This window comes from Macaca mulatta, chromosome 1 (assembly GCF_049350105.2).
Source record: "Macaca mulatta isolate MMU2019108-1 chromosome 1, T2T-MMU8v2.0, whole genome shotgun sequence".
NCBI classification, from domain to species: Eukaryota; Metazoa; Chordata; class Mammalia; order Primates; family Cercopithecidae; genus Macaca; species Macaca mulatta.
In genome coordinates this window covers 220461214-220473889 of record NC_133406.1, presented here as the reverse complement: position 1 = coordinate 220473889, position 12676 = coordinate 220461214, and the positions used below count along the sequence as shown (strand labels likewise).

Genomic DNA, 12676 nt, shown 5'->3' with positions numbered 1-12676 from the left:
TCTCCCATACAGCAGACACACCAGGACTCGGCCTGCAGGGGTTTGTGAGGATGCACTCACTCTGAAATAAGTGTGAAACAGCACGCAGCACAGGACCTCCTGCACAGCGGTATTGCTAAATGCTCATGTCCTCTCTGCTGTCCCCCAGTGCCCCATCTCCATCCCATTCTCCCAGCAGGTGAAATCTCACTGCCCTGGTTTGTAGCCTGTTGGGACAGACTTCAAAGACGGTCAGCAAGTCCAGCTATAACCTGCGGGCGGGCTGTCCAGATTCCTCCCTGGGGGCAGGCATCCCTGCCTCCGCATCACACCATCTGGGGGAGGCCCAAACCACTACAGCCAAGGAACAGGACACAGAGGCCTCAAACTCCCCACCTTTCTCTCCACTGCAGCGGGGATTCAATCCCATCCTGAGAACGCTTAGGCTTAGCCATTTAACTCTTTTTAACAAGCAACAGGCTAGCACTTGGTTGCAACATGTTTAATTTGTGCTGTTCACACTGGACACTGCATCGTACTAGTGTCGGCCCCTGACGGCACCCCTTCCTCACCTGCACAAAGGAGGACGAGATATGAATATTCAAAGGCAGAAAAGGGCTATAAAAAAAAGCTGTGTATGTGACCTCCGACTGCTCAGAGGCGGGGGAAGACAGCCCCATTGGTCTTGCACTCAAAGGCTCACCAAGGACAGGTGAGGGGCAAATGGTAATACAGGGAGGGGGTAACAAAAGGAGAAGCAACATGAGTACACCAAGATGTCAACACTGCGACAGGCTGGATGAGGGAGCCCTGAAAGGCCGTATGCTCAGGGTGCCAGCCGGCTGCTTTTCCTTGTGACAGCCTTGCAAGGAAGCTGTGAGGCCAGGACACTAGGCCAGCGGCATCCACACTGTGTCCTTCGGGAGGCGAAGCCTCTGCGCCTCATTCTCCAGGAGGGAAAACCAGGACCACCCCTGAGCTTTCCCAAGTGGTAGCACTTCAAATCAGGGCCAGCGGCGAAACCAGGAGGGCTGCCTGACCAACTGCCCTTCACGCGATCTCTCTCCAATCTGTTGCCCAGGGCCCCAACCATTTGGGCAGAAGCAGATGTGCTGACTTCACTTTCTTTTGTCCTCTACACACATGTGCAGGCGTTTAAGAGGCAAGCCGGTGAGGGAAAAGGAACACAAGTTGACCCGCCCAGCCTGACAATTCTGAAGAAAGACTATTTCCCGGGGCATGAGGAAAAAGAAGAAAAGCTGCGGCAGAACCTCTTTGGAGGCAGCATCCAAGGCATCCGTTGTACTCAGGGCCCAGCCTTTCCTCCCCTCTGACTGAGTCCTCCACCAAGTCCACAGCAAGCAACAATTCACCAGAAAAAAAACAGAAGACACAGGAACAGAAGGGCTGCTGATCACTGACTTTGGTGCCTAAGCGATGAGGCGTTTTCAGTCACACTCGCACGGATCTGGCTCCTGGGAGGAGACGCCACGGCAGCCTCCCAGGGCAAGGCTCTGATTCTCAGGCCCCACGTGGACAGGGTCCCCATTCAGGCGGGAAAGGCAGCATCTTGCCACTGGAGGCGTGGGTCCCTCAATCATACCTGGAGGTGACAGCTACCCCCGCCACTGCTCCTTCAAAGGCCTTCAGATAAAAATCCCTGAAAAGGGGGCAGGGGAGCTACCATGCCAAGCTGTGCAGCTTCCAAACCATTAGCTGTTGTACAGGGGGATCACCCGGGTGATCGCCTGTCTGCAGATAGGGCACTTCTTGGGCTCTGGCAAGGCGCGGTAGCACTCGGTGCAGGAACAAACGTGCCCACACTCCAGAAAGACGCAGGACTTGAAGCTGCTCAGACACACGACACAGGCGCTCTTCAGACTCTCCCTGTCCTCGGGCTTGGCCCGGCTCAGCAGCTGGGCCTCATGCTCCTGGAACTCCTCCTGCATCTGCTTGAGGCGCAGACGCTCCTGCCGCTGCAGATACTGCTTCCGGAGGATGAAGAAGAGGGTGGCACATGTGGCAAAGCCAAAAACCAGCGCCAACACCTTCCAGAGCCTGACGCTCGACTCTTGCCTCTGCAGCAGGCTGTCGAAGTCCTGGCTGCTTAGATAGTACTGCATGCCTTGTTTGGGCGGCTGCAGGCGGACAGAGTTGTTGTCCAGGACCAGTTCGCCAACCCCCGTGAGGGTGGCCCCCACCTTCAGCATCTCCTCGGTCTCCTGGATGCCTTTGGGCCGCTCACCGCTGATGTAGTGGCCGATGACATCGGTGAAGGACTGAATCGAGGGGTGGAACTTCTCATACACAGTCTCTAGGCCCAGATCCACTGAGTCCAGGGGCTTCAGCACTCGCACGGCCACATCCACACCATCCTCGTGGGGCACCAGGTCAAAGGGCACTGTGTTGGTCCTCTGATGAATGATCTTTGAGCAATCATTCCTAGAAGAATAAGAGAACTAAAGATACAGGGTAGCAAACAGCAAACACCCAGGCAGAGCTGGAGATCAACTAAATGCAGAAGACAGCATAGAGTCTGAAGTAACCAGAACAAGACAGTAAGATCACTATCTACAGGTGCCTCCTAACAAGGAGGCTCCATTTTTAGGTCCTGGGGCGATCTCAGTGGGCAACAAACACCGCCACAGACTACGGAAACCATTCATTTCCCTTTCCACTGTAAAACAAACATCTAAAACAGAACCCACTAGGACCAGCTGGAAAACTGGTATTTCATGAGATGGCACAAAAGCATTTTAGGAAATACTGAAATCACTGATTCAGTGGTTCTCAAACTTCAGTGTAACTAACAACAGATTCCAGGTGCCTGATCCTGGAAATTCTGGTTGGATAAGTCTGGAAGGGAGCCCAGAAATCTGCATTTCAACAAGATGCCTAGGTGATTCTGATGTAGGAGGCCCACAGGCTACACACAAGAATATGACCTGCATTAAGAGACTGGTCTTCAACCTCTCTCAGGAGAAGCTGAAGACAACGCAACAGCACCCAGGACCCCGGCATTTGAATAGACCAACTATAAGGGTTTTGGCCAGTGGAGAAGTGATACATACCAAAGGTGGGTGGTTCGATTCCACACCATCTTGTGCTCCTGAAGTGTCAGGCGCTGAATTACCCCCTTGCAGTTTTCCACAAACTGGCTGTTAAGAGTTTCTTTAACAGACCGTACAGCTCCTAAGTGGACACAAATTCTATTATTTCTAAAGAATTTTTCTGCCCTCTCCTTTCAGATAGTTTAAAATGTGTTTTCTGGTCTGGCACAGTAGTTCACAACTATAATCCCAACACTTTGGGAAGCCAAGGCAGAAGGATCACTTGGGGCCACGAGTTTGAGACCAGCCTGGTCAACACAGTGAGATTCCATCTTTACAAAAAATTAAAGTTAGCAGGGCATGTGCCTGTAGTCCCAGGTACTTGGGAGGCTGAGGCAGGAGAATCACTTGAGCTCAGGAGTTTGAGGCTGCAGTGAGCTATGATCACACCACCATACTACAGCTACCTGGGTGACAGACTCAAGACTCTATTTGAAACGGAGTCTCACTCTGTCACCCAGGCTGGAGTGCAGTGGCACAATCTTGGCTCACTGCAACCGCCCCCCGGGTTCAAGTGATTCTCCTGCCTCACCTCCCAAGTAGCTGGGATTACAGGTATGTGCCATGACACCACATCCAGTTGATTTTTGTATTTTTAGTAGAGACGGGGTTTCACCATGTTGGCCAGGATGGTCTCAAACTCCTGAGCTCAAGTGATCAGCCCACCTCAGCTTCCCAAAGTGCTGGGATTACAGGCGTGAGCTACCACGACTGGCCTCAAAAAAAATTTTTTTTTTAATTTAAAAAATGTTAAAAATTAAATGTTTTCAGTTGACTTTTGCTAATTAATCAAAACAATGACATTCTGATCACCGTAAGTCACATTTTAGAAGCACTCTCCCAAGCACTTTGCATGGATCACATAATTTGTCTTATAACAACCCTATAAAGGTTAAGTATTATTTTCGAGATCAGGCAACAGTGGTTCAGGGAGGTCTGGTAATCTTCGCGATCACAAAGCAATAACACACGTCTTTCTGACCCCAAAGTATGTTCTGGACCATGGACCCAACACCACAAAAGGCACTTAACATGAGCCAAGATGATCTTTATCAATCTTTTGGAAAAAGGAAGTTGTTTTCCATTGCCCTATAAGCAAACATACCTTCTATAACAGCATAAGGCACACATTTTCCTGGAGCTTCTGAAAGAATACTCTTTAAATCTTCACCCAAGTGAACTTTTTTAGCTCCCTAAATACAAAAAAAAAATTAAATAAATTGGCCATTGAACACTGACACGCTCAGTCAAACTTACAGGCAAAAAAAGAAAAAGATTCTATTTTTTTCATGTCAAGAGAATACGGAAATTGGACAGGAAGGTGACTACAGAGAATCAGATTTCAAAGCTGTGTACATCAACAGGAACGGAGCCATGCCTGTGCCCTCTTCCATCACTGCAGAATGCGGGTGCCACAAACATTCTTTTTCCAGTTAACCAAAACCTACACTCCTTTTCATGTTAAGACTTTTTAGTGAAAACATAAAAGGTACTAGTCAATTTACATACCAGAGACTGATCATCATTCAATCTCTTCTTGACAACACAGAGCTATGGTCCAAAGGATTCAGGTATAAAGTACCTAACCTACTGCCTAGTGCATGGCAGTGGTCTGAGAACTGGTAGGTGTTGTTATTAACATTACCACATCTTTACGAACCAATGCCCTGCATTGTGTGTTATTAAAAAAACAAAGCAGGGGGGTTGCCTTTGCTTCAACAGGGCAAGAGTGTTAACTGGTGCCAAATGCCATTTTACATTTATTTATTTATTTATTTATTTATTTATTTATTTATTTATTTTTGAGCTGGGGTCTCACTGTTATACCCAGGCTGGAGTATAGTAGGGCAATCATGGCTCACTGCAGCCTCAACCTCCCAGGTTCAAGTGATCCTCCCACCTCAGGTCCCCAAGTTGCTGAGACCACAGGCATGCACCACCACACCTGGCTAATTTTTTTATTTTGCAGAGACAGAGTCTCCCAATGTTGCCTAGGCTGGTCTTGAGCTCCTGGGCTCAAGTGATCCTCCTCCCTTGGCCTCCCAAAGTGCTAGGATTACAGGTGTGAGCCACTGCACCCAGTCTGTTCTACTTTTTGCCTTTTTCACCGTCATAATTAAATGAGCACGGTTCCTTCTGCTGCTGTCTTCCTCTAACAATCCCTAATTCTCCTCTGCCTTCCAACTCAGAGCGTCCAACCCACTGCATTTGGGAAACCAATCCTGTTACTGCTGTTTCAAAAATAAGAGAAAAGGAATAAAACCAACAATTATTTCCTGAGCATCTATGTGCCGGGCACCGTGCTGGGTGTCAGAGATTCAGGGACGAATAAACGACCACCTCTGCTTTCAGGGTATACCCAAAAACAGCTCTTAAGGATGCCAGATTCAGTAACCTCTAAAGATGAGACACCAGATGTATATGAAGGTCACTCGGAGTTTTAGCTACTGCTACACAGTAAATGACAGGAGCAAGATCAGTCAAAATTTCTTAGCCACTTACACTGTGAAGATCCGAAATGACAGCAATAACAACTAACAATGTACTCATTTATTATCTGTCTCCTTCCACTAGAATGTTAAACCCTAGGAGCGCTTGGACATGGTTTGTCTCGTTCACTGCTATCCCCCTAGTGCTGAGAACTGTGCCTGACACACAGCAAGCATTTAATACATTATTTGATGAATAAATTAATGAATAAATAAGCATTTTAAATATACTGTGTACCAGGCAATATGCTAGGCACTTTAAATGCATAAACCACTTAATGCCCACACCATCCCTTTACAGCAGACATTATTATCACCAATTACAGATAAGGAAACAGGCTCAGAGAGGTGAAGTGATTTGCCCAAAGTCAGACAGCTAGCAAAGTATCCATCACAGGATGGCCAATTCGAATTTTAAAGGGGGAAGAGGGAGAATATGATCAGAAAGACCTGGAGTTTAATCAAGCGCCAATGGATCCACTGTGGCTTGGGACAACTTCATTTATCTGAGTCTCAGGTTCCAAAACTGTAAAGGACAGGGAAAATGCAATTTCACAGGATTTTTATGTGGGTTAAATGAACTTTAAGGTGTGAAAGAATCCAGTCCAGGGGCTGGCACACAGGAGGCACGCAATAAATATGCATTCTCCTATGAGAGATATACAGGATAGGACACAAGCCCCACTCTGGAAGTTTTGTCATCTGATCAAGAAAATAGAATCTAGGACGGGCATGGTAGCTCACACCTGTAATCCCAGCACTTTGGGAGTCTAAAGTGGGATGGCTGCTTGAGGCCAGCAGTGCAAAACTAGCATGGGCAACTTGCAAGACCCCATCTCTATGAAAAATAAAAAATTAGCTGGACGTGGTGGTGTGCACCTGTGGTCCTAGCTACTTAGGAGGCTGAGGCAGGAGACTAGCTTGGGCCTGGGAGCTCGAGGCTGCAGTGAGCTATGTTTGTGCCACTGTGCTCCAGCCTGGGCAACACAGTAAGACCATGCCTCAAAAAAAACAGAGCAAAAAAGAAGAAAGAAATAAACGACAGGAAGGCAGGCCAAGGAGAAAGAAAAGGAAGGAAAGGAGGGAGAAAGAGAGGAAGGAAATAGAAAATAGAATATAAGATATTAAGAGTCCCAACTCTTTTTCCAGGAAGGGGCTATTTCATCCTCATTTAGGAACTGGTTGGCAAAGGTTGTTGTGTTTTTGGTTTTTGGGTTTTTTTTTGAGAAGGAGTCTCGCTCTGTCGCCCAGGTTGGAGTGCAGTGGCACGATCTCGGCTCACTGCAACCTCCGCCTCCCAGGTTCACACTCCTCCCGAGTAGCTGGGACTACAGGCGTCTGCCATCACACCCGGCTAATTTTTTTTTTTTTTTGTATTTTTAGTAGAGACAGGGTTTCACGTGTTAGGCAGGATGGTCTCGAACTCCTGGCCTTGTGATCCGCCCACCTCAGCCTCCCAAAGCGCTGGGATTACAGGCATGAGCCACCGCGCCCAGCCCGGCAAAGGTTTTACGGTCACCCAAAGATGGGACCTAAAGAGTTCACCGCTTCAAAGAATCCCACTACCAGCCAACTTGAGGCCAAAGTGATCTGGAGTCAGAAAGTGAAGTATCAGTTACACAGAGCTAATCACTTCAGGATTAACTTGATTATTTAATCAGGTGACACACAGGGCAGCTGGAATCTCATTATAATGCCACTGCACAGCAAATCCAATTGTCTCCTAACTTAGCTCTTTCCAGATTCCAAAACTCCCTTCATATCATAGCAGGGATTTCACACATTGGTTTCTTTTTTTTCTGAGATGGAGTCTTGCTCTTGTCACCCAGGCAGGGGGAGTAGCCCGGCCCACCCATTAGTTTCTAAACCCTTACTGAAAACAATCTGATAATGAAGTTAGTCAGGTTTAGGAATCCATCTTTCATATAAACATCAAATTAGGTTAGGCCCTCAGCTCTCGTATTGTGAAACTTCAGCCAAAAAGAACCCACAAACATTTACTGAGTATCTTCCACTTGCCAAGTACTGTGTCAGAAGCTAGAGGAAAGAGAATGGATGAATAAGAGCCTGTCTCTGACCTAAAGAGGCCCATCTCTCTGGACCAGTCAGAGAGTCACAATAAAGCAATGCCAATCAGATTAAAATCCTACCCTTGGAATCAAAATACCTAAATTTAAGTTTCAAGCTAACTAGTTGTATGGCCTTTCCTCCCAATCTCAACTTTCTGATTTGCAATGCGGTGGTAACTGCCATTTTATCTACTTCAAAAAATTATTGTGGGCCGGGGGCAGTGGCTCACGCCTGTAATCCCAGCACTTTGGGAGGCTGAGGCAGAGGGATCACCTGAGGTCAGGAGTTGGAGACCAGCTTGGCCAACATGGCAAAATCCCCTCTCTACTAAAAATACAAAAAATAACCAGGCGTGGTGGCAGGCGCCCTTAATCCCAGCTACTCAGGAGGGTGAGGCAGGAGAATCGCTTGAACCCGGGAGGCTGAGGTTGCAGTGAGCCAAGATGGTGCCACTGCACTCCAGCCTGGGCAACAGAGCGAGACTCCATCTGAAGAAAAAAGAAAGAAAGGAAAAAATATGTATATATTGTGAAGAAAAAAATAAAATCAAGATGAAAATGTGGCTGGGCGCAGTGGCTCACGCCTTTAATCCGAACACTTCGGAGGGCCAAGGCGGGGAGATAATCCGAGGTCAGGAGCTGGAGACCAGTCTGGCCAACACGGTGAAACCCTGTGTCTACTAAAAATACAAAAAAAAAAAAAAAATTAGCTGCGTGTAGTAATCCCAGCTACTCAGGAGGCTGAAGCAGGAGAATCACTTGAACCCGGGAGGCGGGGGCTGCAGTGAGCCCAGATCGCACCACTGCACTCCAGCCTGGGTGACAGAGCAAGACTCTATCTCAAAAAAAAAAAATAAAAATAAAAATAAATGCAAATGTGTTGTGTAAACCGTAAAGCACAGTTCAAAAAAGAGCACCATTTATTAAAAAAAAAAAAAAAAAAAAAAAAAGCTGTAATATAAAAAGGAAGCGTCTGTAAATCAAGGAGTGGAGTGGTTCAGTAAATGGATGTCTGCACTTGCTGTTCCCTCCATCACCCGCTAGATATCCGCATGACTTCCCTCGTCTCTTCCTGGGCTCTGCTCAAATGTCACCTTATTTAAGATAGGAGATCCCCCTTTTTCCAGCATTCCATGTCCTCTCCCCTACCTTACTCTAAAGCATTGCTCACCATCTGTTACACTGCCTGATTCACATGTTTGCTTTCTAGCCGTATTGAAAAGGAATTTCCACGAGGGGAGGGACTTTCATCTGTTCTACTCACTGCCTGGCGCATCGCAGGTGTTCAATAAATACTTTTCGAGTAAAGTAATGAAGTCAAAATTCATTCTGAGTCATAAGAGGGACTTGGGAAAAAAGGAGCGGAGCAACCGTCATCCCGAGCCCGAATCCTTCCCCGCGCTCCTCCATTTACTGGCTGCTTGACATCCTTCAGAGGCTGTTTCCTTTTCTGCACAGTTTCCGACGGTGGGGCGGCCAAGGTGAATCGTGGGCTCCCCAGGACCTGGGACAGAGATGACCCGGCTGAGGCCGGGCCGGCTCCAGCACTGACCTTGAGCTCTTGGGAAACCCGGGCCTTCTGCCGGTACACGGAGTACAGGGCGGCGGTGACCACAGAGGTGGTGCCCAGGAGGATGAACTGGCACAGCGAGGGCCGCCCCCCGTTCTCCATGACGGCGCCAAGCCCCGGTGGCCGACTGTGACGCAGAGGATACGCCTGGTGGCCCCCTACTGTCCACCTCCTTCCGACCACGACCGCACCCCCTGGACAAACCGGACCGAAAACTCGAAATCAGTCGCCCAACGATGACGCACGACGCCGGAACCGGAAGCGGGGGCCAGGGGGTTGTAGAGTGAACCGGAAGGTGGGGTTGCCCGGGTGACAGTCAAGCTGCTGCGGCCTACGATGAGATCCTGTCTCCCTAGCCGGGTGTCGGAGAGCGATTGGGGAGCTGAGCGACCACCCACCGCTCCATGGCCATCCCCTTCGAAACGCGGCGCACTACTAGCCATAACTGACTCGCCCATTGCCCTCGTCTCCGTCCCTCTGGTTTCCTGTGGTTACTGGACTGTTTGATGGGTTATTCCATATCTTCGCCATTAGATTGGCAGGAAATAAAATAATTGTGTATTAAACGCTTATGAGTAGTATACGTTTAAGTTTCAGAGCAAACCCTTAAGACTTGGAATTTATTCTAGCCACTTTACAGGTGAGAAAACTGAGGCCATAGAGGTTAGGGAATGATGTGCTTGAAGTCTAGTGAGTGCTAGAGAGGAATTTACGCAACTCCAAAGCCCTCAACTCTACCCCAAGAGGGCAGATTATATCACCAAAGTAGCCCCTTAATCTGCCATCACCACATAGAACAACATATTTATTAAATAATTACAACTATGTTGAGTGCCTGTTACTGTCAGGTTCGGGGAGGGGTGGGAAGTTTTGCAGGCACCATCCCATTGAACCTTTACAACACAACTATAATGCAGATTACAGATGAGGAAACTGAGGCTCAGGTAAGTAACTTGCTCAAGGTTATACAGCTAAAAGCAATAGGGATGGGCATCAAACCCAGGGGATCCTTCTTCAGAAACTGTTCCCTGATCTCTGTAATGCATCTCCTTTCTAAAATTATCGGAGATAACCCAAATCCTTCTTCTAAACATCAGCATTCATTGAGCTATCTCCTACAGGTTATGCTTTAATTTTTTTATTTGTTTGAGACAGGGTCTCGCTGTGTCGCCCAGGCTGGAGTACGGTGGTGCAATCACAGCTCTCTGCAGCCTCCCACCCTGGGATCCTCCCACCTCAGCCTCCCCAGTAGTTAGGACTAGACATGCATGCCACACCCACCTAATTTTTTAAAAATTTTTTTGTAAAGTCAAGGTCTCACTATGTTGTTCATGCTGGTCTGGAACTCCTGGGTTCAAGCGATCCTCCTGACTTGCCCTCCCAAAGTGCTGGGATTACAGGCGTGAGTCATCATGCCAAGCCTAAATTCTTGTATTTTCATGTTTACATGTATGAGTATTTATGTAGGGAGAATTTCTAGAGGTAGAATTGCTAGGTCAATGGGTGTGGGCACTGTTAATCTTGATCAACATTGTCTAATTTTTCTCCATGATGTCCAATTTTACATTTATGAGCAATATGTGGGAATTTCTTTTCTTTTCTTTTTTTCTGGAGACAGAGTCTTGCTCTGTAGCCCAGGCTGGAGTGCAGTGGCATGATCTCAGCTCACTGCAACCTCCGCCTCCTGAGTTAAGTGATTCTCGTGCTTCAGCCTCCCAAATAGCTGGGACTACAGGCATGCACGACCATGCCCAGCTAATTTCTATATTTTTAGTAGAGAGAAGATTTCACTATATTGGCCAGACTGGTCTTGAACTCCTGATCTCAAGTGATCTGCCTGCCTTGGCCTCCCAAAGTATTGGGATTACAGGCGTAAGCCACTGTGCCTAGCTGGGAATCTCTTTTCACCCACACTTTTGCTAACAAACTTTTTGACAAGTTCTATTAAAAATTTAAGGTTAGACCTCATTTTAAGTTTGTGTGTGTGTGTGTTTACCAAATTCATGATCATCCCTTGGGTTGAAAATCATCAAAGATATCTCAGGGTGTTAACAATCTAACAATTCTAACCCTATGCTTATAAAAAGTAATTCTTATATGACCCCAATTGTATTTAAGGAATGGAGTTAAAAAAAACTGTTATATATAACAGGCTGATTTAATAAAGATATTTTACTTTTGTGGAGCAATCTACAGTTTTTAGACACATCATCTGCAGTTTTTAAACACATCTTACCTAGTGGCTTGATTCAATGTATGTAAAATGTGTCCCGCCAGGCCCAACATTGTTTTTAATAACAAAATAATGAAAGTAACCTAAATGTTATCAATAGTAAATTGGCTGAATAATTTTTTTAAATATGTGTATGTGTGCATAGTCAGGTGAAAAAGCAAACTGCAAAACTAAGGAGGAACCCCATTTATTTTTAAAAGGAGAGAGAAGAGTATACTATATATATTGCATGTCTCCAGAAGGATTCACAAAAAGCTGATGATAATTGGTTCTTTCCATAGAAGGGAATGGGGTGGCTAGAGAACACAGAAGGTGACTTTTCACTCTGTTGTATCTTTTGAGTGTGAATGTACAGCATATTTTGAATTAATAAAACTAGAATTAAAAAAAAAAAAAGCAACCAGGTGAGGTGCTCACGCCTGTAATCCCAGCACTTTGGGAGGCCAAGAGGGTGGATCACCTGAGGTCAGGAGTTCGAGACCAGCCTGTCCAACATGGTGGAACCCCATCTCTACTAAAAATACAAAAAATTAGCTGGGCATGGCCAAGCGCTGTGGCTCACGCCTATAATCCCAGCACTTTGGGAGGCCAAGGTGGGCAGATTGCCTGAAGTTGGTAAGTCGGGAGTTCGAGACCAGTCTGACCAACATAGAGAAACCCTGTCTCTACTAAAAGTACAAAATTAGCTGGGCGTGGTGGCACATGCCTATAATCCCAGTTACTCAGGAGGCTGAGGCAGGAGAATCACTTGAACCCGGGAGGCGCAGTTTGTGGTGAGCCAAGATCGCTCCATTGCACTCCAACCTGGGCGACAGAGTGAGACTCCGTCTCAGAAAAAAATATATATATATGCTATTTACTTCACAACCAACAATTACAGAGAGCCTCCTGCATCCAAGATTCTAGGTTGGGCATTAGGAGATATACCTTATATGGCAAGCCTCTTCCCTCTGGTTGGTTAGGGCCTTGTGAGGAGGTTACAGATTGTCTGAGGTCCAATGAAATTAGGACAACCAAAGTGCCACCAGCTGCCTGCAGTAGGGAGGCGCTGTTTATTTCCACCAGGGAAGGAATTGGAGTTCTGTTAACAGAATGGAGGGTGGAGTGGCTGGGATGGAAGTAGGAAAGCCTTTCATGAAGAGGGGGAAAAAGACAGCAAAGGTACAAAGCTAGCAAGAGTTGGCCCAGTATAGCTGGAGCCCAGGATATGCGACAGAGAGCAAGGA

At 47.0% G+C, this 12676-nt stretch overlaps 1 protein-coding gene across 2 annotated transcripts; it reads right to left on the bottom strand.

Moving 5' to 3' along the window:
* Window positions 1-466: 466 nt before the first annotated feature.
* On the bottom strand, window positions 467-9455 carry MUL1 (mitochondrial E3 ubiquitin protein ligase 1). 2 transcript variants are annotated; one of them, XM_015129008.3, is made up of 4 exons: window positions 8912-9455; window positions 4195-4282; window positions 3051-3171; window positions 467-2421 (listed from the first exon to the last, which is right to left on the bottom strand). In XM_015129008.3, exons 1-4 carry the CDS (start codon window positions 8921-8923, stop codon window positions 1692-1694), a joined length of 951 nt encoding a protein of 316 aa, XP_014984494.1. In that variant the 5' UTR covers window positions 8924-9455; the 3' UTR covers window positions 467-1691.
* Window positions 9456-12676: the final 3221 nt, after the last annotated feature.